This window comes from Drosophila montana, unplaced genomic scaffold (genome assembly GCF_035044405.1).
Source record: "Drosophila montana isolate Dmon_TW-CO22-7 unplaced genomic scaffold, ASM3504440v1 contig_402_1, whole genome shotgun sequence".
In the NCBI taxonomy this organism is placed as follows: domain Eukaryota; kingdom Metazoa; phylum Arthropoda; class Insecta; order Diptera; family Drosophilidae; genus Drosophila; species Drosophila montana.
The window spans coordinates 1,431,389-1,458,103 of NW_026998739.1; the positions used below are offsets into that span (position 1 = coordinate 1,431,389).

At 35.8% G+C, this 26,715-nt stretch overlaps 2 protein-coding genes and 1 long non-coding RNA gene across 8 annotated transcripts in view; 1 reads left to right on the forward strand and 2 right to left on the reverse strand.

The window, feature by feature from the left end:
- The window catches only part of LOC135438872 (uncharacterized), a 145,765-nt gene that overhangs the window by 99,047 nt on the left and 20,003 nt on the right, over nucleotides 1–26,715 (reverse strand). Inside the window, exon 2 of the long non-coding RNA XR_010437948.1 lies at nucleotides 4,978–5,027. This is a non-coding gene — a long non-coding RNA (uncharacterized LOC135438872). The remainder of the gene's footprint in view (nucleotides 1–4,977; nucleotides 5,028–26,715) is intronic.
- The window catches only part of LOC135438867 (uncharacterized), a 57,425-nt gene that overhangs the window by 18,198 nt on the left and 12,512 nt on the right, over nucleotides 1–26,715 (forward strand). For 4 of the 6 annotated variants that reach the window (XM_064697402.1, XM_064697405.1, XM_064697403.1 and 1 more), the window contains one exon: nucleotides 26,479–26,585. In XM_064697402.1, coding sequence (XP_064553472.1) covers nucleotides 26,479–26,585 — 107 coding nt within the window. Of the gene's footprint in view, nucleotides 1–19,731; nucleotides 19,774–26,478; nucleotides 26,586–26,715 lie in introns of those variants that run through there. The other 2 variants (XM_064697406.1, XM_064697407.1) reach the window with 1 other exon arrangement.
- LOC135439436 (protein toll-like) lies at nucleotides 15,371–15,904 on the reverse strand. Its single transcript, XM_064698165.1, has one exon. It carries the CDS (start codon nucleotides 15,645–15,647, stop codon nucleotides 15,387–15,389), a length of 261 nt encoding a protein of 86 aa, XP_064554235.1. The 5' UTR covers nucleotides 15,648–15,904; the 3' UTR covers nucleotides 15,371–15,386.

Sequence of the window (26,715 nt, forward strand, 5' to 3'; positions counted from 1 at the left end):
CAGCTACGACCCTATCACTCAGTCAGGGTCAATGTGATGCAGCCAACGAGCATGAGTAGAAAAGATCACACGGACATCAAAACCAAAACTGACAACTGGCTAAAGATGAAAGTCGCAGCCAGCTGCTGGGCTGCTGCTTGGCTGTATAATCAACAAATAATTTTATGATAATGCTAATGACAGCTTACATATCGCAGCCAACTTCAAATGAACCCAGACAGTGCACTGATCTGGCAACCCTTTACAGTGCACACGCCCGCTTAACGGAAATGCTGCGACCAATTAAGACCTTCAAAGTTCGCTGGCCTCTATTTATAATATATTACTACATATACGATCCAAAGGCGCCTTTATCTTTTGCCATTTTGTCCGCACTTAATTATATGTCCAACTGTGAAAAGTATCTATATATACTCATATCTATATTTTCCCATATGACGTGGGTGCTGGCTCTGGTCATTTTTAAGATCAATAAATTTACAATGCTTGGTGCACAAGGCCTTTTTTCCATATAGTACACACAAAGCACTCCAAAAAGTACTACTTAGTTGTTTATTATATTTAAATACTACTTGACTCAGCGTTAATTAATCATATTGTATTTCCTTTCTTTCCAGGTAAGTCGCATAGTGCCTCTCACTGACGTCAGTAAGTTGCATTCCCTATATTTACATATATATGTATATAAATAAGTATTTATATATATATTTTTCTATATATTGCATATTTTTATTAAAAGCTGACTTTATTTGCACTGCTTTTAAGTTTATAATGTTTCTTCTTATCGATCCAATCGCGATGAGTAATTTTCAGGAAGCACTTCAGCTGCTATCGATGGGTTTCCATGTGAGTCGCCTGGAAAGGTATCGCGTGAATACCTTTTACAGTTTCTTTTTTGTTGTTTTTGATTATTTGATTAATTGGTTGAGCTAAGTATGCTGGAAGTTATTTACAAGGCATGCAAAGACCCCATGAAAGATGCACTGTGCCCAGAATGAGGAAGACAAAACATAAAATATACAATTGCTGTGAGACTTAAGCTTAGAGTGTGGGAGTTAATCAATTAAGCAGCATGGAGCAAAAGAGAAAGGAAGACCATGAATAAGTGCCAAGTGTAGGAAATGAGAGCGAAGATAATTACAAAACTATAATAGATCAAAGCGAGCGAAATTTGAAATGGAAATATGGTAGGAAAATGATAATTGTAGGGCAGGTAAAACCTAAGTGGAAATGGGGGGAGGGGGTGACAAACTGAAAAAAGTTTGAAGAAGCCACAAGAGTTTCTTGAAATCTTAAGCCCCAAAGATATAATGCACAAAGAAACTTTTTTGGTATAAATAAATCTGTTCAAGGAATTTTCTATTCTTTAGATGACAAGAAATATGAATTCTTTTTAAAGTTTTTTTTGCTACAAAAATGATTTATCTTAAATTCCATGTCTGTTTTTGTTTTGATGGATATATAAAAGAGACCCTTCCGGGTAATATATTATTATTTTATATAATTTTCTTTAAGCTAAACCAATTTCTGCACAGAATCTAAAGATATAAACATACTTAATTTCATTTCATCTTGGAAATAGCTACCTGTATTAAGCTTTTGGCTCATAATCCATTACCGCAAAAGTCAAGTCTAAATTTGTGGCTAACTTAGAAAATATCATTAGACAACTCCACACTTTCGATTGTGCCCCCTCCGTTAAATGCCAAAGCATCAGCAGCGGGTCGAGCGATCATCGACTTTCACATGTTTCTCTCTCTTGGCGAGTTGCATTGAGGTTTGTTTATGGCCTCACGATCTTTGTGTTTGAGTAAGAAGAAGACGCTGCGTGGCTTTTTGCAAATTACTTTCATTTTCAGACTCGTTGTGGCTTTTAGAAATTGTCAGTGAAAATTGCATTAATTTGTGTGGACACTGCCTCGCATTGCTAACAAGTCATTGACAAACTGCCAACTGGCCGTCGACAGGGGCTTTAAATGTAAGTTCAACTTGCGGACAGCTGAGGATTTAAGCATTGCCACTCCCACAGCTGGCAGTTGGCCTGGCTAAGTGTGTCATGCAAATTGTCGTGAATGTCCGACTGCCTGCCAGTGCGTCTGTGTGTAATTTGATATTGTCATTAAGTTTCGTGTGCGCACTCGACTGTGGCCCAAAGAGCTCTCGGACAAGGAAGTATCTTAGTATCTTTGTATCTCTTACACATGCGACGATGACGACGACGACGACGACGCGCTGCACTTGACAACCACTATTATGTTACTGTCGAGTGGGTGGCTGTGCTGGTGCCGGGCGACCATGCATTATGCATGCCATGACGCTCATTAGTGCGACTTGTTCGCCAGGGGCAGGGCAGGGCAGGGGGCACTCACTGTAGCTGGGGCCACTTTTAATGGGCCAAAAAGAACAATAGACTTAAATTGCTCTGGGGCGCATTCACGCATTGGCAGCTCCACTGTGTAGCCAATGCCAACATTTTATGTATACCCTGCAACCACTGAAATATAGAATGACATATTTGCTAGCTGACACATTCTAAGCGATCGGAAAACAAATAACAAAAAATATCCCTGCTGAAAATTTCAATATTGTGTAACAAAGTAACAAAAAAAATTAAAGCCTTTTATGTTAATGAAAAGCTGTTTGCAGAGTATCTTCTAGTCGGGCACTCTCGACTAGAGAACTCTCACTTGCTTTTTTATCTGGCCCTAACTTTGCCACGCACAGCTGCTAAATTAGCTGGAAAATCTGAAAGTCTTCACTTTCATAACATCATCAAATTGACGCTGTGTTCTCTTGATTTTCCACTCAATGACAAAACTTTTAAATGGTTTTCGCCTTTGAGCGATTGCAGCAAGCACTTAACTTAAAATGTCAAATGTCACTTTTTAGTTGCGTTTTCAACATTTTGGAGCTCTACCCAAAAATATGACAGAAATTGTTACCCAATAATTTCGCAAGTGCTGAGAGGCTAGCGTAGAAATGATCTCGCTCTTAAATGAAGAATGACATATTTAGTGGCCCATTGAAACGGCAATTGAGTGCGGGCAAAAGCGGCACAAGAAGTGTTGACAGTTGGCTGTAAACTGTTGAAACGAAATGTGAAAGCAACTAATTGGATATACAGAGTACTCGGACTTTTGGAACCGTACCAAACATGCTATGTGGCTCTTGGCGAGACAGTTTGTTGCTAATATTGTGGAACTACTTTTAGAAAACTAGTTCGGAGCGTGTCAGCGAAAACATTTGCAAAATGAGTATTAGAGTATATGATAAACCTGACGATATCGAATAAATATTTGAGGAACAAGTAGAATTGGCAGTGCTTGAATAAGTTCTTGGCATAACAAACTAGTACTTGGGCTTCTTAAGAATAATAAGTCTTCAAATTAGACTAATTCCATTTTTGCAAACATGAAAAGTAATATAAAGAAATATTTTAATACAGTACAGATAATAATAAAGAGAAGTTGGTTCATCAAAAACCAGAAAATATCTATGCTAAGAATGTTATAATGTACATTTATTTAAAAATGTTAAGAATGCATTAAAAACAAAATTCAAAGCATTCTAAATAGCCCTTAAGAGGAAATCCCTTTCAAAAATACATCTTGACTATGCCAAAAATAAAACAACAATATTTCATCATAAAAACCACTCAACCAGTTAAATTACAGTATACGCTCACGACTTAAACTAGTTTTCTTGCTGGAAACATTAATCAAAATTTAATTTAATAAAACTCTGTCCCAAATATTGCATAATGCGATGCCACGATTACTATGGCCGGCAGGTGTCAGACAACTGTAAAAAAACATGACCAAACAATGACAACTGATTCGAAAATGAATATGTTTTAATAAATGCACACTCTTTCTTCTTGCCTCTTTGGTAGGTCTAGTTATCTACTTTACGATTGGCCGTATTAACAAAAAATTTATACACTCGTCTGCCAAGCGAGACCGCAACAAAACATAAAAAAAAAAATGTATAAAAAATGAAAATACCATAAATACAAACCGCAGGCATTTTAATTTTTATGTTTGAACACGAAAAACACTCTGCACAACATGCGGCCAATGTCATGATAGCAAAATTTGCATCCAACAGCTACAGTGTTCGCGTTTAGGCATCCATCAGATACACTTTTCGCGCTAAAACAAATTTGCATACAAATCACGTACATTTTCTGGCTGCGTGCTGTATTTAAAAATGCAATCATTTGCCAAAATTTTTGACAACAAAAAAAAAAGGAAAAAAAAATATATAAATTTATAAAAAGATTTTGGTTAATATCAAAAAATTTGCTGAATGAATTTGCGTCATTTGCCGCTTCGGAGCGTTGCCATTGCAGTGCAAATAACATTCGGATTTAATTCATAGATGATTCACTTGTCTCTCTTGATCGCCAGCGGCGAAACCCCAGCGTATGAGTAATCAGACCCGTTAAAGCTGAACGCTTTATGGAAATTTATGGCATATGAAATACTTTCGCTCAAGTGAGCAGTTCTTTCTGCTGGCTGTTTTTTCTTTATTTCATTTCATCTAACTGTTTGCACAGCTGAGCATCATCAATTAGTCATAGTTTGTCGTAGGCGTCTGTTAATTGTACGAGTTCCTATGGAAACTGCTGTATAATGTTATACGAGTTTAGGTTTTGTTCTTCGTGAGAAATTTTTGCTAAGCTTTAACAGAGTACCAACTATTCAGCAAGATTTATCCATACAAATCTTGTAGAAAATCTTAGACAATTTATTAAAACCTAGTAAGAAAAGCAAAAAAAAAAAGCAAGTTCAGATAAATAAATGGGATCTGGTAAAACCGAGAATAATACTAATTCTTTGATTTTCATTGAGTGCAAGGGCTTACAATTATTTTGTTATTCCTGAATGAGGAGTTGTCAAGAGATATAAGATCATAAGATTTCAATTTTCCGAAAAGAAATTGAGAAAAATAATAAATAAAATAGAAGCAACTTACCAACAGAATTTTGAAGTATTTAAGCGACGTTAATTAATAAGCAATTGCGCCTGCAAAGAAAATGTTTAATAAATGTTTAAATAAATCAATTTAAATGTAAACAAATAAATTTTAAGCTTTTAAGGAAGTCCTAGCACTACGCATAAACTAAGAAACAAAATAAATACATCATAAAATTAAACAACTGAATTAATGTTCAACAAGTGCAAAAACTAAAACCATTATTTTTTCCTTAATTATTATGCACAACACAAGGTCTAGCAAACGTTTAAAATGCTTTAAAAATAACTGAAATAAACTTGGCTGAAACCTGCACAAATTTAGCCTTAAAATGTGGCCAAGTTGAAATATTTTTACAGCATTTCTTTTGCTGCAACAATTAAATTAATTAAATTTACGCTTTTGGCGCATTTAATTGAAAAAAAAGAAAGAAGAAACAAACTGAAACAACTTCATTTCAAGAGAAGCAGTGAAATTTTCAACAACAACAAACAAAAAATACACAACACTTGAAAAAATCATCTTGAAGATACGCGCTGCTTGCGCATTCAACGGGGCGACAATAACAAAATACACTCTATATATATATATATGTATATATATTAATATTCATAAAGCAAAAGCAGCAACAACACCCGCAGACAATAATGACAATTGCATAAGGCCAAAACTCGCAGACAGAGTTTTGACTGAAGCGGGGAGTTGGGAGTCTTTACCCCTTTATTTGCTCGCTTGGGCAATCATAGCGAGCAGTTGCAGATACAAAGCCAGATAATATTACAACAACAATCAAGTTTGGGCTGCTGTCTTCTTCTTCTTCTTCTGCTACATTTTATTATCATTATGATTATGTTGCTTACGATTATTTCGTTCATTATTTTGTGCTGTTGACACTCTGACATATTTCCAGATACGCCAACTTTCCCAAGTTTTTGTTTTATATTTCTTGCCATAATTTGGCAACGTATTTAAGACATTTGAAACGTGTTAATGTGCCTTTCGGGCTTCTGAGTTTTTAAGCATTACGCCACGGCTCCGCCCCACAAAAAAAAATTAGATACACTTTTATAGAAACACAAATGAAAAAAATAACCTGGTCAGCTCTTCGCTCTTAACTTTTCCACTTTAATTGTGGCGCACAACTTTCGCAAGTGAAATTTCTGGCAACTGAAAAGTTTTTGTTTTTTTTTTTATTTTTTGGCCTTAACTTGAAGTTGTCTAGAGTTAATGTGGGATTTGACGGTCATTTGCGGGAGGGTTTCTATGTTAATTAAACAAAAAGCTTTTTGCGAAAGAGGTTTAATTTATGATTATGTTCTATGCAAGCTTTTGAAACTTGAAAAGAGCTAGACTTGAGTAACTGGATTTTATTTTTATTAAAAAAGCTCAAAAATAATGGCATACAGAATATTATGCCTGCTAGTTAGGAGATTATGTTATTTTTTAATATTTATTAAAACCAAAAATAAAAGTCTGGCCATTTCCTTAGAAATTGTTTGCTCCATGCGTTTTTTGCGTAGGATAATTATTAATAGAGCACTTTTTTAAATAAAATAAGGTGCTTATGAAAAAAACATAGACAAATACTTATAAAGATAATACTTTTATATATACTCATCCAACATTAAACTTAATTAAGCGTCCTTCTCAACTATAAATTTATCATTATTGAACAACTGAATTCCGCTTTTAATCAACTTAAATGACAAATGGCTAACATTTAATTCTCATTCTAAATAATATCACAATGTGCTGCATCATTCAAAGCTTGTATGAAAATTATAGAAAATTTGCCGCTCCTTTGGTTTTTCACAAGTGACAGCCCCCAAAGTTAAAGACCAATTTTTTACTCAGATTCTTTTTTGTTTAGCACCCCGGCTTTGACATTGACACAACAACTTTTTCCAACCTCAATTACAATCAATCACATATGTTGTATTATGGTGTGTTTTCATTGTTGTTGTTGTCTTGGCTGTGTGCCAAGTGTCCCAGAGCGAGAGAGACGTGCGTGTTTTGGCCAAATGCCTATGGCCAGAAATTACAATAATGATAAACGCCGCCCCACATAATCCACACAAACACACAGACACCCAGTGGGAAGACAACAAAAGTTTTTGGTCTTAAGTAAAAGCAACATTTAGTGCAGAAAATTTCATTTATCATGAATGCCCCTAACTCTCCACCCCCCCTAGGCCCCCTACACCAATACCAATGACAAAAGACTGGCGCTCTGCTTTTGTAAATGATGATGCGGCTGATGATAATGATAATGATGACGTTGTCGTTGTCGTTGTCGTCGCTGCGAGATGCTAGCTGATAAATCGCTCTTGGACACAAGTTGCAGCACATGTTTCCGAGCACTTTTCCCGCTCAAAAGATTTCACTCTCTAGGCGATGTCCAACTAAGTGGTTGAACCGACTTGTTTTCGCCACATCGCAAATGTCACTTTTTCTAACGACCGAAACTTGACCAGTTTTTCATTTTCGTTTGCGGAAAAGCGTCGCTATTGATAAAATGATCAACACAAAAATGTTAATTATTAATTTGTTGACCATATAAAATCGGATTCAATTAGGAGCAGGAAGTGCAGGAAACACATTAAATGAGAAAGTTGAAATCATATTAACGATACTTATAGTCACCAAATCTTTTAATCCAATAGAGATATTAAAAATTAATTGGAATAGAAATTATCGATGCACAAAATGGATTAAACTTCCTAAAGAAAAGAAACTAAAGAAAATGTATTGTTATGTATAGTCAAAATATAAATTTGTATGGGATCGCACAAGATTAAATTAAAATTATATATTAATAAAATAAATATACATATGTAGACAAATGCAAAGCAGTTCAATCTATAGAGCCGCCAATAAGTACTTGCCGTGAAGAACTAAACTATAGTTATGTAACACATGTTAAATTACACAGCTAAAACGAAAACATATTCATCACAGACGTTGGCCTCAAGTGACCCACTTGAGATATTCCGCCCATAAACAATGCATAAAAATCAATGAAGCTTACGAAATGTTTACCGCCCATTAGCACATCATAAAACAGCATAAAAAGAACACAGCGCCATGCACTTTTCTCACGGGCACCTCAAGTGTCCCAACCTTCGGTTTCGGTAGCCACACACGCACTCTATATAGAGACGGGTCCTTCAAGTGCACATGCTAATCAGCTGCGGAAATATGAGACGCTCGCTGTATGACATATGTGACAGGCCGTAGAAATAAACACACACATGTAAGACTTCGGTGTGGCATGAAGTCGTTGGGCGGGGGCATGCTTATTGTAGGTGCTACAATGTCATCATTTAAAGGCACTTGCGGCTAGTTGTATGGCTTACAATAATAGTAAGAAGAAGAAAAAGAAGAAGAAGAAGCAAAGGGCTCCTTAGCAACTGCAGTGGGTCAGTGCAATGAACTGTGCAGCTAGCGCCAAAGCAAACTCATCTGATCCCACACATTTCCGCAAAGTTAGAAAACTTAAGGGAGCACAATCCAAGCAAGTCAGAATGCTTGAGAGTAACTGACTTGTAGATACCCTGCAGCAAGTTCTATAGGATCCTAAACGAAAGAGAATACAGCATTTTTTATTGTTATCTTCATCAAACCGTAAGTTGAGTGGGCTGAAGTTATAAATTATTTGAAGCATAGCAGATTGTAAATATCATTCAAATGTCATATAAAATATTTCCCAAGTCTATAAAATCTTTAAATCTTTAGGAGCTTGGTCTTAAATCTTACAAAATTCAGGTACAAAGAGATATCTATTGTTTTGAGGTGGTTTATAAAGACATACTTTATGGATTTATGGATTTCTTCTAGCTCTAGAATGGTTTAGAAAAGTTGTATATCGATTGGTATCGAACAAGCATATGGCTTTATATTTTGCAATATTGTAAAAGAAATATCTGCTGTTGTCACACACGTATTCTCAATTACGCCCACTTTACGGGTACAGGGTATAAAAATCAATAAACTGCACCCAAAGCGGAGTCCAGCAATTTAATTATTTATAAACATTTAACTAAATTGCAAGGAGCTGAGCATGTTCTGGAAGAATCAGTACATTACTGTTGTTGTTGCAATTGTTGTTGTTGTAGGCGTTGCTGCACAACAAATGAAGGTAACAATTTCTAAGGAATTGCAGCAGGTGCCCGAAGACGGGCGGCGTTTTGTCATTAAGGCGCTGCCTCCCTGGCTACATTGATGTGTCTGCGCTGTGGGTGTGTGCAATGTGTGTGTATTTTTTCAGACAATTTGTCTTTCTTTCAATCTTTTTGGCATGCATTACCCTTAATGAACTGCGCGCAGGGTTCGACAAAGTGCGGAACGCTACCTGCATAATTCCGAGGCGTATGAGCGCGCGCGTTCTCCATGGCAATAAAGCAGACACTAGGCAGAAACCAGGCGCTATTATAAATAATTGCACAAGAAAATAGGTAAAAGAGCGCAAAGTTTCTTACAATGTCGCTGAACAACGGGCCAAGAACAATGGAGAGCCATTCACCTGGCACAGTTCTCACGGCGGACATAAACGCGGTGGGTAGGCAAAAACCGACCAGAGCTGCGTTTTGGTTAGGTAGGTAAATACAAACACATAGAGGAAGTGGGCGGCGAAGAGATAAAGCAAGAGAGCGAACGAGATACGGACGAGCGATACAACTGAGAGAATGAGGTGCAAATGCGAGTGTAGATTGTAGATTGTAGAACCGATTGAAGGGCAGACAGTTGCGCTTTAAACATAAGAGCAAATGTCTGTCACCTACTATTACCTACTGGTGTGAAACAGATAAAGAAAAGTAAAAGCCTAGAAAAGAAAGGAAAAGAGAAGAAGAGTATCATTGATCTGCTGAGAAGTAGAAGAATTACAATAATTAAACAGGATTGCTAGCGCTTAAAGGAAGTAAAATTATTTAAATGTTGAAGAAATATGAGAACTTGGGGTTTTATGGAGTTGAAATGGTCAGTTCATAAAGGCGATAAGTACTCTACAGCATAGTCGTCTTATATGTTTAAATATTTTTGTGTATATAATATCAATAGTAAACTTTGTACTGTTTTGTAGAGAGAAAAAGATAGGTTAGGTTAGATAGGTATCTCCTCACCTGCAAAGGGATTCGAAAATTGGGTCAAAACGCACATGGGAAATACACATGGTTAAAAGGTAAACTTAATGATCTTCCAAAATTTACAACCAACCAAAATTTCCCCCACAGAAAAGCGTGCATTCCATAAAGAGTACACGCACCCACCAGCTCGCTAATCATAGGAGCCTCTTACACCTGTCTGACAGACACCTCAATGAACTTCAATGCAAATCAGTCAAAGTCAATGTCAAAAAACCCATTTGCTGGCCAATGCACAAGCGCCGACAGCGCTAACTAATCAAAACCAGCTATGAAATTTTCAAAATGCTCAACGAATTTTTCAAAACAAAACAAGTGAAAAGCAGCAAAAGCCAACAGCAGCAACATCAGCGAAGTCAAAAAATGATTGACAGGAAATTTAATTGAAGCATTGAACCTGGACCAACGCTACCGATTGCTAAGGTGGGAGGTGTTTGGCGGGTGGAAGAGTTATGCGGAGTTTATCTACCGACTTTACAGACATTTACGTCGTTTGTCAACGCTGCGTTCAATCAAATGGAATTTGCTGTACGCTCTTAAGTCTAGACGAACGGAGTTATGATGACAAAAGAGCTGGTTAACTGACGTTTACACTACCTGTTAGCTGAGCTAATTTGATAAGGGGCGGTAGGGTAAACAGGGCGGGCCACATATCAAGATAAATGACACGAGCTTTGACCGCAAACTGTGTGCTGCGTGCATCGGTCAAGAGCTGCACAAATTTTGTACGTACCCTGTTCGTGATGTACATGAAGTGGGGATATTCATGATTCATAGAATCTTTTAAATTTGTTTGTCACTTACAAGAATACCTAACATTTTTGAAATATATTTTTTATAAATTTAAAAAGTTAATTTGAATCAAAATATATATATTATAAATGAATTAAATCTTTAGTTGCCACAAGCAAAATTAAAAAACGTTTATCAAAAGAGACCAAAAACAATTTTTCTGGCTTAACATTTTAAATGAAAAATCGTTTATAAAAATATAAATTATACCAAAACTTTTTAATAGAAAAATTATTTTCTTAAATAGACAGGAAAAAAATAACACAATAACACAAAAATTTAAATTTTTGCTAAAGTTTCCAAAAAACAATTTTTAAAAATAATTTAAATTTTTGTGTTCATTTGTGAATTCAAGTTAAACATTTTTTTTAAATTTTCAATTGAAAATCGTAGTATAACGAGCACCCCTAATGTAAAACTATATGCTGTTGATTTCTACATCTCTTGACAAGCGAACCCAATTATGCTGAAGAGTGCCCAATGCTCAGCTGCCATAGCTTACAGATACACGTAGCCACAGATACGCGCACTTGTCAACCCAGTTGAAATGCTGCGGCGTCTTTTGTGGCGCAGTTGACACGAAGTTACGCTTCAGGCTCTAATAAGGCAAAAGTACTCGTTAAGATTTGCTTGCAAAGTGTATTCACACCTTTATTTGCACAGCTAAAAGTAGCTGAGAGTTGCAGATGCTTTCGCGCAAAGCGCCTCAGCGCCATTCGCTTCCTCAAACATTAATAATAAAAAAAAGCGCTGAATGTGTATTTGAATTGCTCATCAGTAAATTCTAATTTGCATAAACAATTAAAGGCAGGCAAAAATAAAACATAACAAAAACAAAACGAACCACAAGTGGAAAGCAGGCGGCGTGGCGGGCGTAAGTGAAATACTGTGGCAGGCAATCGTGACGCCCGTTAACTGTTTAATGCGACAATTAAAAAAATTATTGCTCATACGCACTGGTGAACGCCTGACCTTACCCAGCTGCCGCCTCAGCCTGCACGCCCCTGTCTGTCATTCAACTTGACGCCCACACAACATTGTTGTACACTGTCCATAAAAGCAACAACAACCATTGCTAAACAGCTCTAGTGACAAATAAGTCGCCACCGAGCACTTGACTTGCTGCCATTGTTGTTGTAGCTGTTCTCGTTCCACTTGATTTCTTTATAGAACTCGTTTCGGAGGTGACAAATATACATATTTCTTCTTTTTTAAGCAAGTTTGGAATTTATTTTTCATTGATTGCAAGATTTAAACATTTATAACATAATTGAGTTAGGCTTAAGGCCCACTTGAATATTTGGTAGTCTATCGGGCTATATAAATATACTTTAAGCCTGTTGTTGTGGCATTTATAACAAGTGCTCTATAAGCTGCTCATTAAACAGGCAAGCTTTAGGTATTATTATTCGCTTTGCATACCTATCGAAACTTGTTTCAATTGTTTCGAAATGTTAAGCCTTTAATTATTTTGCATACAGAAATTATAACACAGCAATAAATAATAATCGAATTTAAGTATTTAACTGCGTTTAATTTCATAAAATTAAAATAAGTGATTTAAAAGGATCCGGATTGCAGCCCAAGGCTTGATAATTGTTCAAGATATTTATATATACAAATTTAATGTTATAAAAAAAATTCAAAATTAATTCAAGAATACCTAATGTTTAAAAGCTGAGTGCTGAGTGTGGAAACAAGAGAGTTTATCCGATTAGTTTGATTATTAAAAAATCTATATATGTACATTTTAACTTACTTCCATATACGTCTGCAATCTGTTACTCCTTCTTTTACAAAGAATCTAGATAAATGCTAGTTTTACAATTAGTGGTTAGTTTTACATATTTTAATTAATTTCCACCTTATTTCTCTTCTCTCTTTGCAGGTGAGTGTTAACAACAAAAATGTCTACAAGCGAGTTTCACAGGCAAGCCACAAAAATAAAAATAAAAAAACAATAGAGAAAAGCTAAAAACATTTTCCAATTCAATGCGCTGACTCCGCTGCCAATAGGCCGTCAGTTCTTATCAAGATACATTCGAACAAGCCAATTTAGCCATGGACAAACACCGATCCCAGACCCGGGCCAGACCCAAGCCCGACTCCAATCCTTGAGCAGGGGCAACATTTTGTGTGCACTGCAGTTAGGTTTTTTTTTAAGGTGCATTTGGCGCCTCAAAATGTTTGCCAATTTTGTTTTGGGCTGCGATAAGACCGCAAAATATGACAGGGCAGCAGCACGAAATGAATGAATGAATTCGCAATGAAGCCAAAAAGGGAACTGGCCTGCAATTCTTTATCCCGCCCCCATTTGCTATTTCCCCTGCTGCCATGCTGTGCGTTCGTGTCTAGCAAAAATACCAACAGCAAAAATATAAAGAAGAAAAAAATATCAATCCTGTCGCTCGCATGTGTTGCGCTCGCTACGTGTTCATGTTAAATGTCATAATCAGACGCAGTCGCACACAGACAAACGTGCACACGCACACGCATACACTACTAAAAGTATCTAGATACAAAGTTGCCACTCTCGACATGTTGCATAAATATAAACAGCATGCGAAATGGCATTGCCTTCGCCTTTACAGAGGGGGGCGTGACCTCCTCAGCACACATACTTAGTTGTGGCTAATGGCTACACAGATACTCAGATACTTAGATACATTTCAAGTTTTGTTTCTTATGCGAATTACTTGAGCTGTCATCAATTGCGGCACGTAAAAACCAACTCAAAATATAGCCATAATTTCTGCAGATTTATGCAGTGGTTCACACAACAGAACCAAAAAAGGCAAACAGCGCCAATCGCATCGTTTTTATCGAGCCCGCATGACGCCATCGCATTTGAGTTGAGAGCTTGCACAAATATGCAACGCATTTTATTTCAATTTTTTTTTTTTTAAGAAATGTTTAATGCAAAACGAAGCAGTAATACACTACTGTTTAAAGGGGTGCAAGGCACTCCAGCATAACAATTAAAACCAAAGTGAAATTTAAATAATTCATTTTTTTCAATTTTACTACATACAGGCCTTGCTTTGTTTATATTATTGTTTTAAAATTCTAATAAGTAACAGCTAATATTTAATAGGTGTGGTTCAAGCACCATTTGATTTCCAATATTAAATATAGAAGAATAATTAAAACGCATTTATAGCCTAACAAATCCAATTATTTTCTAGATTCTAGTATTAGCTTGACATAACTTGAACATAACTTGCATAATATAGTATATATAAATATGCACATTTAACTTAAAGATCCATATCAACATTTTCTGCTCTGAATTCCACAAAATATAATTCAACCATAATTCCCATTTACCCAATTTCATTGGAATACCTAAATCAACTGAGATGATATCACTGCACAAATATATCACTTGCTTCTAAAGGGTATTAGCTATACCTACTTTCAAGTTAACCTCACACGCAGAAAAGACAAACAGTATTTGGCACTGCCAATCGACCGACACTTCCTGGCCCAAGTTCACGGGCTATTCTCCCGCTCTGGCTTCTGTATCTTTCCATCTGTGGCACATGCATAAGTTCTGAGCACTCGTTTTTTGGCAGACCTGGCGACGCCTCACAACCAGGGCCATAGACGACAGCCAAGATGATGTATTTTTTCTTCTTTTTTTTCATCTTTTTGCTCAGTTCTAAGAAACCACGAGAACAGCAAAATTGTGTACCTCTTTTTGGCATGCCTTTTTTTTATATATATATTTATTTCCTTCTTACGCGCGGCAGGATCTTTGGTCGTGTGAATGGTTCCGTTGAGGCCTCTGCTCACAGTTCGTGGATGGTTCTCGTTGGGTCGCCCCACTGCGAGTGGCAGCGAGTTTTCTATTGCATTTTAAATGACTTTTGAATGCTCAAATGTGTGTGCGTGCGTGTGAGTGTGTATGAGCTGCATGTGGCAGCATTTGAACATTTTTGCACTCGGCCTGACATGCCCAAATATGTGCGCTTGATAACGGTTTTTGAGCGGGTTGAGTGGTTTGATGTATTGCGAGTGCCTCTCGAGTGTTGCATGAAGGTCAATGGGTTGCTTTGTTATAGACTGCTGGCTCATGTAAAACAGCAGGATATACCAGAAGAGTTCTTGACACAGAGCTGCTCAATTGGTAGTTAAACGAGCAAACCTTAGAAAGAGAGCAAAACTTTATTGCATTTAAAGAATTTCAGGCTAAAACTCTAACTTTACTCATGCTTATGTGAATTTTTTTTTGGTTGAGGAAAGAATGTTGTCAGCCTTTACTTTAATTTTTTTTGGTATTCATGTGTATTCTCTAGAGGGTTGGCTAGGATTCGTTGGGCTAGGGGTCGGAACACTGAGTACAAAGTTTAAAGAAAATATCTCTTTTATATAATTTAATTGAAATTATCAAATATATTTGTGAAACGAATAAAATGAATATATCATACAACTAATTTGGATCTCAGCAGTTGCCGCGTTTTAACCTGTCGGGCATTACTGCTGACCAGTTCGTCCAGTATTTCCATGATTGTGGGGCATCGCATAGATTAGTTTTCTCCAAAACTGGGAATCATCACGTCGCAGATACGTATTAAATTTCATGAAGGTTTTCAGCTTAGAGTCCAGGTCGTTAAAGTTTTCCACTTCTGGATACACAATTAGTATCAGGCGTTTATACCGGTCGATGGAGGTGGCCTGAATGGCCATACGGAATTCGAAGCGACCCCAGGATGACTCCTTGAAATTCTTGGTCATCAGTATAATAATTCTTTTCGATTCCTCTATTGATTTTAAAATGCATGCCGGAATGGATTCGCCAATTAACCAGTCGCGTTGATAAAAACAAAGCTTGAATTCGCGAGAGCCCTTCTCCAGCTTTTCAACGTATTCTCCGACTAGTTCCAAGTCCTTGTGTGAAAATGCAAGAAATGCGTCAATTGTCAACGGTGTACTATTTTCGGGTTCCGGACGGGAAATGCAAAGATTTCTTTCATAAAGACATATAATACTGGATTTCTTAAAGTAAAAATACGTCATTATAATTATTATAATTGCGAATCCCAAAAGTCTGGCAACAATAAGTGTAATTTTAGAAAATCCGCAAATATCTCCTTTTTTAAGATCTACCATCTGTATTTCATTGCATTTAATATTTTCACGATCCTTAATCATATTAGACAAATTAGCAACAAACAATACCAACGGCTCAGCATCACAATTGCATATCCATGAATTGCCTGAAAGCCTAAGTCGTATTGTACCTGATCTCCTGGAGAGAAACTCGACCACTTGGTTATCAAGAGTTTTCAAACTATTGTTGCTTACATCCAAATAGGTTAAATTAGGTGGCAGTTGGGCCACAGTTAAATTTGTGATTCTGTTATTGGCCACATGCAGCTCTCGAAGATTTTCATATCCATATAAGGTTGAGTTTGGTAATTCAGTCAGGATTTTGTTATTGAAGTACAATGATGCATTACCAATTATTGGGATAGGTAAATCTGGAATTAGTCCAAGTGGCTCAATAGAAGCGCAATCTATTTTAAATTGCATTTCTATACGATCCAAAGTGCATACACAGCCAAAGGGACAGGTTTTGTTACTAATGTCTCTTTTGAAAATACAATCACATGAGAGTTGAGTACAAATAAAGGCAGTTGTATTATATTTATAAAACCAGTCGAAGTTTATACTTTCAGATATAATATCAATTATGCCTAATTTTGAATATTTTTGAAAATATTGCATTCCAGATAAATCCTCTTTTTCACTTATAGAATATTTCATTTCCAAATATTCCACATTATTTTGTAATGTTTCAGAACTGAGCCAATCAAACTGTTCTACGCTTATGCCTCTGAGATGCAAAGATTTTAAATTAATTAAATCTTTAAAATGGTCTGCAGTAAGGACATAAATTTGTAAGTTTTCGAATATTATTTTTGATAAATTGCTCAGGCAAACATTTCAAACATTTCTTTATGAATATCCAAGCCGATTTCATAAAAATCAATATTATTCACTTGAAATAGTTCCAATTTGGGCATGCCTCTTAAAAACATTTTACTTAATATAAATATATTCAATTTAACGTTAAATATTAGCAAACCGGAAGGTTTGAAAGTCGATATTTGCAGTTCTCTAAGTTGAGGTAAATTGGTAAAGCCAAAAAGTTCATACTTGTCAACATTCGATAATATTCCCAAAACATAAAAATTCTTCTGTATCCCATGCATTTGCCAACCTAATTGCCTCAAGTTTGGCAAGTTTGGAGAGGTGCGTAAGCCGTCATTATTAAACGTCTTTATAAGCATTGAATTAACGTGTGTTTAATTGCAGTTCCTTAAAATTGTTTTGCATTTTTCAAACATGTCGCAAAACAGTGCCTTTTGTTTATATCTTTGTTTTTCCTCAAAAAATAAAAACGCACTGATTGCTTCTTTATCCACATAACAAGTTCCCTTAAAATCATTTAAATTGTGAAATGTAGAGGAGCCCTTAAATTCAAGAGTGTCGCCAATTAAAGTCAGCTTACACGAGTTCTCTTTAATAAAATACATCTCTTCTGGCGGGCATTGCGTGTTAAATATCAACCGATACACGAAACAATTACTTGTATGGATTATAATTGAATTTAAACCAGCATTAGCTTTATCAATTGCAAAATATATGCAACAAATTTGAATTAGTTTTAACCACATTTTATATTCGCTTATATTCCAGTACAATTAGGTTTCACAGTCAAATTAGAACTGAACCAACGACTGGCATTCCATATTCTTCAGAGAGCAGCTCCCTGCCCGACAAAATGATTAAAAACTGCATATTTACAATGCTGATATCGTTGTCCTTAGGGAATCTTAATGCACATTTTTTATTCTTATTGCATTTATGCAAGCCAATGCCTACAAATTTTTTATTTATTTCTATAATTTTTTCATAACGTTCTTAAAAGTAAATTTAAGTTTTATGAATTGTGTTAAAAATATGTTGTTTCAATATCAGGAATAAATGGGTACAATGCCTAAGTTTCGTTCTTTGGTTTTGTATTTCGATATATTCAAAATAATTTAAAATTATCTTTGCAAAATATTACCTAAAACGTGGAGTACTGAACAATATGGGTAGACTTCAAATTTCCACAAAGGCGAAACGTGTTAAAAAGATATATCCTATACCCGCTGACTGACTGATTAACGGAACAGTGGCCAATTCACAGTTCAAGCCTTCACAGTTACGAAGCCAAAATTTTGACTGAAACTCCAACGCCTCGACAGTAAGCATTAGGTCAGGATTTTGGAACATTCGCTTAATAAGAGTGGAGGAATGTCTCTATGAAAATATTAAAATATATAAATGTGCTATGCCAAAGTAACGTTAACAAGCGAGAGCTTCCCAGTTCAAATTGTGAACTTAAATATATTTTTTTTAGTTTTTGCAAGAAAATAAGGAATTGAATAGATGCGTGGGGCAAATTTTATCTGCTTGACCAAAACGCACGCTGGCAAGCTTGCTTTAGCTTTTGTCCCAATGGCCAAAAAACAAAATTTACTTCGAATTAAATCCTAAATAAACAAACAATAAATATAAATTTTATACATTTTTTAAAACAGGCATAAAATATTCACTTATATTTTATTAACCTTTTTATTAGTATTTAAAACGAATTATGTATTTTTTTCCTACTACTACAACTATTCTGTTGTAGACATACTCATCACCCAGTCGTAATCATGTTATGACACAAAAATCGCTAATCATAAAATATGTGTATAAATTAAATTAAGATTCTCCAGGTTGAATTTCTTTTAACTGATTTAAATGATAACTCGAAAAGAACCAGTTCATAGGAACTCAGTTCCGCATACATTTTTATAGCTTTATGCTGTGCAATTTAAATAACATAAACTTACTTCGAGTGGGTTGCGATTATGACAAAAAGAAGGAAATCCTATTGCAATATGCCAGACATTGTGTCACTCGACAGCCACGCCCAATACTTGGGTATTAACCAACCACAAAAGAAAGAAAAGAAGAAACTCGGTCTTTGTCAAGCGCTATGTAAGACAAGTAAAGTTTATAAGGTTTACTTTTTTGGCTGTTAAATATGCCAAAAAAGCGAAGAAAAATCTCAGAGCGTTCTGAAGGTCGCCTTATTAACACATAAACCATAAAAGCCAGTCAAGAAACCAAAACCAAAGAAAAAAAAATCGACCGTAGGCACATGTTTGGCTAAACACAGTAACAGCAACAACAACAACAACAATAGCAATAACAACAACATTATGAAGAACAACAACTACCATTGGCTGCATAGAATTGCCCACATGTGTGTCACGTCACGGCAGACGACAACGACAACGGCAACGGCAATGGCAACAGCTACACAGCTATAGCCACAGCTACGGCTACAGATACAGATACTTTTTTTGTAGATACTTTGCGTGCTCATGTGTAGAACGGCAAACAGCACAATGGACTGGGCTTGTTTTTGCCATATGTGTAAAATGTTTAGGCGGCTGTGGCATGAAAAATAAATATATATTTTTTTCGCTCAGAATTTTTGAATAGTCGTCAATGGAAGTTGGTTCGTGTCGGTAGAGTTTGCAGCCGCAGCAAATTTTCCTCATTTTTTTTTGTCGTATAGCTAAATGTTTGTTTAGCAGCGCATAAGAATCATTAGTGCTGTGTGTGCGTGTGTGTGTGTTAGTGTACGTGTGTGTTGAAGAAATTTTAAAAAAGAAAAGAAATTTATACGACATATTGTCTTGAAAAACAAAAGGCATTTAATGCAGCGCCTATAAATTGGTATTTATAGCATAGTAAACACACATCTTTTATAGGCGCGCGTGTCATGATTTTATCAACGGACTTTTACTGGGTAAGTTACCAGATAGCGCGTATGCCACATACCATCAGGCAGATAGTCGTATTTTATGATGCTTTAGTTGATTTTCAATTACCGCTGGGCAAATATTGAACAATTTGCCAACTTCACACATTGTTTCAACATGACTTGTTTGGAAATTGAATTTCATTCGCTGCACGGTCCGCTATTTTTTTCGCAGATTTTTCTTTGACTTGACTTTTCATAGCAATCATAAAATGTTTTTTAATTTTTCTTTTTATTTATACTGCACGTTGTTTGCCTTTTGATGTCGGCAACCCAACAAGCTATCCACCTATCCATCCAGCCAGCCAGTCATCCAAACCAACCAGGCAGTCATCCATCCAACAAGCAGTCATAAATACTTGCTGTGCTTTCAAGTGGCAACAATAAAAATAAATAAACTAAAGTAAAAAAAAAAAAAAAAAAAATTGTAAAATGCGACTCCTACGCTACCTTTGAGTTGCCATTTCCCCTACACCCAAAACTCCAGCGCTAGTCGCGTAATTTTCACTTCGCTGAGCTGAGTTTTCCCCACGTTCTTTTCACTGATTTTTTACCATTTTAGCCAAGTAGTTTTGTGTGTAAATGTATGCCTAATTAAATTACAAAAGCTTTTTCATTTTTTTTTGCAAAAGTCATTGACTTTGGGGTCGTTAATGCAATTATTTCAAATGCCGCTTTTGTTTAAATAAACTCGAGCAACATATTCATCAAAAAAATAGAGTTGTGGAGTATAATTATTGTACTTAATTTACGCATAGATTTTAAAATTTTAAATTGTACAAAAACTGTATTTCAAACCGCTTTCCCTCATCAGCCCATCCGATATCTCATATCTAGCATTGTACAAATTACTTATCAACTTGCACAGCAATTTTCTTGTAGTAGTAAATACATATATTGTATATATTTATATAGTTTTTGTTAAGGGTATTTAAAGATATTTGCTATCTTAAAGCAAACAACATTTAAATGAGTTTATTTTTAATTAACAACAAGGCGCGGTGGTGCACACTCAAAGATACTATGCGACATAGCTATAAACAAACTTTTAGATACATACTCTAGCATATCCGTTAAATTTTGATAAAGAGCAAATAATGCGCAATGATAAGCAGATAAGCAAATGTACCGAAGGGGTTTTTGTGCCACATTTTTAATGTTGTGAAGAGCTCTCAGTTTATTTGCCAGCAGCGATCTGTCCCCCCTTTTTCTCACTGTAGCTATATCTCTGTCACTTTCGCCACATCTGTGAATAAATTTTTTCATAATTTTCCCGCGCCAAATAAAATATTATATAACTCCAATGGCTTAATGCCCCCATTTTCATTGCATTTTATGTCAGTTTTTTGTTGGTTTGTGTAAATCCAACGAGTGCAGGAAGCTGACGCGCTTTTGCCAGCGAACAAGTTGAAGTTTTATTATTTATGCTGCGGGCGCGTTTTTTGCCTTTGGCTCAATGATGTATTCAAGACGCCAAAATTGGCACGTAAATGTCTGGTATTTTTTTTTTCAGGTATTTTCCTTTTTTATATTTAATTTGATTGCAGTCAGTCTGCGCCGCTTACATAATTACCGGGTCGGGTCTGGTCTGGTCTGGACAGACTGGCCGCAGCCTTTTATGGCGCACTTTTAGTGGTTTTTAATTGGATTGGCATACAAAAATCTCAGCACATTGAATTGGCTCAGCGTCAAGAGTTGGAATTGGAATTGAAGCTGCTATTGAGGCAGTAAAAAGGGGCTAAGCTCTTGACTAGAGTCGTGATGCCAAGATCTAACATCTTATTCTAAGCTGCCCACAGGCGTAATGTCATTCTGAGAGGGTCGTTTGTTTATACGGCGCATGCAAATTACGTTTTTAATCAAATTTTCCTTTTTTACAAAATATTTTCAAATATATAATTTTTTGTTTTTTTTTTAACTTTTTAAATGCAATATTTATTATATTTATATAATTTCAATAGTAAAACTATTGACTGAAAAAGCCTTCCTAGCCCTGACCCTGATGCTGCATTAATGTCTCTTCTTACGAATCAAATTCTTAATTTATTTTGATTGACGCTTTTTATATAAAAGCCCAAAGCAGATATATTCAGTATATTTAAACTCAGAATTAGTTGACTGCAACCAAAATTATAAATTGCTCCAATCTCTATGAATCTTAATCCTTTTTAAATTATTAAAAACTATGAGATTTATAAAAATACCAAAAAATTAAAAAGAGGAAAACCGCATAAATGTTAATCTAATTTTGATTAATCATTTCTCATCTAGCCAAGGTTATCTACTCAATAAACAACCCTCGCATTGCATTTTTCAGTCACTTTCGAACACAGACAGACACCCACTACAATGCGCCGCCAACACAGAACTGTGGCAAACCTTTGGCAGATGCTGACGCTCCTCTTTCGCATGGATTCGTCATAAATTGTGTTTCTTATGTTAGCTTTAATTTTTGGCTCGAATTCAGTCCAAAACCGAAGGCGCACATTTTATACTGCTCGTATTATTGAGCAATTGTGTCATCATCATCAATGATCATCTGCAGCCGCGTTCATCTGCGCATCTGCTCATCTTATAATTTTCAATTTATGGTTGCGCAACTTGATTGATTTATGACAGATTTTTTGCCACACTTTTAGCCCTTGGCAAAGTGAAGAGTTGCAGTTACAGTTGCCTTTTGATTTTCAACAGCTTTTGGCACACTTTTGGCCATAAAAATAACTCATATCAAGCCATAAAAGCTAAGTTCTTGGAAGGGTTTACAGCTTCACAGATGCGTGTTGAACAATTATACGCTTTATTTCCGCTCCCAGTCGCGCCACATGGGGCACACACGAATAAACAACAAGAACAAAGCTAACAAACAAAACCAACAACAACATTTGATATGCTTGGCCATAATTTACATGCACAGAACGTGACGAAAATTTAATTTAATTTTGTTATTTTTCTATTTTATTTTTTCAAATTTTTCTTTAAAATAAAAGTTTTTGTTTGGCTTTATTAGTAAAGGCTGTCATGACTTTTATTCTGTTCGGATTTATTATGTATATTCCTTTTTTATACCCTTGCAGAGGGTATTATAATTTTGTCGTGAAATGTGTAACGCATAGAAGGAGACATCTCCGACCCCATAAAGTATATATATTCTTCATCAGTATCAACAGCCGAGTTGATATAGCCATGTCCGTCTGTCCGTCTGTCTGTTTCTATGCGAACTAGTCTCTCAGTTTTAAAGCTATCTTTATGAAACTTTGCAGAATTCCCTCTTTCTGTTGCACGCAGCTCATATGTCAAAACCAGCTGGATCGGACCACTATATCATATAGCTGCCATAGGAACGATCGGTCGAAAAGTAGGTTCTTGTATGAAAAACATTTTTGTTTATAAAGTTATCTTGACTAAACTTTGTATTTATTAGTTTTACTACGCTCCCCATATATATGCAAAATCCTATTAAGATCGGGCAACTATATCATATAGTTGCCATAGGAACGATCGGTCGAAAATTAAGTTTTTGTATGGAACATTTTTATGTTTTTCAAGATATCTTGACCAAACTCGGTATTTATTAGTTTTACTAGGCTCCCCATATATATGCAAAATCCTATTAAGATCGGACCACTATATCATATAGCTGCCATAGGAAAGATCGGTCGAAAATTAAGTTTTTGTATAGAAAATTTTTATGTGTTTCAAGATATCTTAACCAAAACTCGGTATTTATTAGTTTTACTACGGTCCCCATATATATGCAAAATTCTATTAAGATCGGACAACTATATCATATAGCTGCCATAGGAACGATCAGTCGAAAATTATGCTGTTGTATGGAATTTTTTTGTTTTTCAAGATATCTTGACCAAACTCGGCATTTATTAGTTTTACTATGCTCCCTCCACTTATGCAAAATCTTATTCACATCGGGCAACTATATCATATAGCTGCCATAGGAACGATCGGTCGAAAATTAAGTTGTTGTATGGAAACCTGTTTTGTTTTTCAAGATATCTTAACCATACTCGGCATTAACTATTTTCCCTGTGCTTCTTAGATACGGGCAAAGCACTATGAGCATTTTGAAAAGGTTGGGTCTGCAAGGGTATTAAATCTTCGGTGTGCCGAAGATAGCACTTCTTTCTCGTTTCTAATGGCTTTGAGTAATCAGCTGATGAAGGTGATAATGAGTGAAAAGAGGTCAAGCACATTTAGAATTTATGAGCAGTAATATATTTATTACTAACATATATTTAGTTTGTTTTCAAAATTTTTCAAATAAAGAATTATAAATTAAAATATCTATCTAAATTAACTGCAAAACTAGTAAAATATATTTAATTGATTTAATTTGTGAAATAAATGGAAAAGTTAGTTTTATTTCGCAATTTAAAAAAAAAAACTTTTATAAAAAAATTATTGAGTTTTTTACCTTGAATTGAGATATCAAATTTATTAACAAAAGACTTATAAATATTTTCTTAATAATGTAATTCTCGTATCTTTTTTACTCAACTATTTCTATTTAAATTCTGCGAAACAAACTTTAAAAATTCCCAATTCCTATGCAAACGGCGCCAATCAGCATTTAGCCAAATTTAAGGCGAAATTTCGACAGCGTCTATAGCTAGCTTATCTCTCGTATAGAATTCGGATTGACAGATAAATCAGCGGCTATGTACCAGATGGTGGACAACAAATGTCAAGCATTAGGCTGTTCATTATAAAGCCATAAAAATAGCTACCCAATGGTTAGTTGCGGCTACCTCCGTGGCATTATTTGGCTCGGGGCGTACAACTTAATGATATGCTTATGGCCAGTGCAAACTAACGAAACGAAATCAATCAACGGGGCAAAGCGGGGCGCTAACGGGCTTTCGATTTGACAAAAAAAAAGCATGAATCGAAATACCAAAAATGAATTATCGCCGGGTGGTAGGCAATGGGTGCTAAAGGCCATGCCGGCTTGATACCGTCGCATCAATCGCTTTTATGTATGTATCTATATGTATATGTATTCTGTAGATACATTTTGGCCAAAAGTATGTGAATCTCAAATCTGAGAAATGATATCATCAGCAGCAGAGGCAGAGGCAGCGGCAGCAAAGCGCTCGCTTAATTCGAAATACTTTTTCAAGCCGATAAATCTTTGACACGCTGTATTATTTTGTATTTTTTCTCCGTTTCGGTTTTCAAACCCAAAATAAAGATACTTTTTCGTTTTTTTCTGTTGTGCTACGTCTTTCGCTTATCGTTGCCACACAATCTAAGTATACTATGGCAAGAAGTTCTTGCCAGTTGCTTTTGCCAGAGCATTAAATAAGGTTCTGGCCAAATTAACGGTAGTCACGTTTAAGCGCCCAGACACAAACAACAACAAGAACAAAAGGCATGCCTTGGCTAACTTCAAATTCAATATGGCAAAAAGGGGGGCAAGGAGTACGAAAGCGTCGCGGGGCGCCCAAATTCAAGAAGAAATTGTGCGGGTAATTTCCTCTGAGGGGGAAAGTGGGATGCGCTCTGTATAAGAGGCATTCGAAACTTAATTTAGCACATTAAAAACTATTGTTCAGTTCGAACGTTTCCATGGACTGAGTGGACTTTGAGGTTGTCTTTTTTTTTTTGTGGGTAGAAACGTGCAGCAGCAATTGAGTTTAATGAGCAAATCAGCTTCGACTGGATTCTTGAAATTGGGACCATTTGGTGGGCGGCATACTAAGTTCCCAGTTAGCTGATATTTTTGGAAAACTTAGGAGTTAATTAAATTGTATGTTAAAGAAGTAAGATAATACTAAGGATGAAATTTTAAATAAAAAAAATTATAAGCCAGAAATATATCGTTTTTTCCCTTTAATAAGGTTAGATCGCACAGACTGCCCTAGAGCTCAGATATAACTCATATGTAATTGAATTTCTGGTAGAAGTGTTCACAGACTCTTTTACAAGTTAAGAGATACTATTTCATAGATGCTTTCGCTTCCGTTTCGACACTCCAGAGTAATATTGGATTGTTTTCAGCGAGTTCATCACAATGCGTAAACCGCTAAATTATTGCTTATTGTTAATTTAAGCGTAAGCCGCAAAGATTAACCCAATATATAATTGCCTACATGCTCCAACATAGCCAGTTATATGAAACATAACGCGTTAATATATTTACGAATATTATTTAACCAGCTACGAAGCATTTGTTAATATAAAATATTATAACACAACCCGCTTGATAATAAATTGCATTTATGAGCAAACCAACAACAACAAACCACACAACAACATAAAAAAGAAACACACACCAAAGTGGAATTTATGGTGCAGCAGGCGTGTCTTAAATGGGGGGATGCTTGTCCGGAGGGTTTGGGGCTGAAAAGCGGCGCAAGTGGCGGCTTTTTAAAGCAACATTAATCATAGCTCATGGGAGCCAGACATAAAGGTTCACGACTCGCTGTTGTTTTTGTTGTTGTTGCTTAAATTATTTAAAGTGCCGTAAAGTGCAGGGGCTAAAGAATTATGACAGCCACTGCGACTGATAGCGAAAACAGCTGAGACGTCCAGAAAATGTTCTGTCATAAATTAAGCAAATTTGCAAAATCAGCAAAAACTAACTCCCTCTCCTAATAGTCGCACACACATACATTTAAGTATATATATTATATATGCGTATTTTAATCAGTTCTGTTGCACTTTTATCTTCCACAGCAATCGCTGCTGGCGGGTCGCATACCTGTGGCCTCCATGACGGGGCCAATTAAACGCGGACTACTCTTACAGCAACGGGATCGTCTCTTCTCGCGTTGGAAGGAGAGGTAAGATATACGTATATACAAATATCTAAATAACATTTCATTGTTCATTCATTCATACATATTTTAGGACAAATAAAACAAAATTTCAAAATATCTTCTACTGTTAAAATTATATTTAAAAGTTTCAGTT

What these genes read in the sequence shown, in the direction of transcription:
- LOC135439436 (XM_064698165.1), bottom strand. Translation starts at nt 15,647, where the DNA reads ATGACCAAGAATTTCAAGGAGTCATCCTGGGGTCGCTTCGAATTCCGT.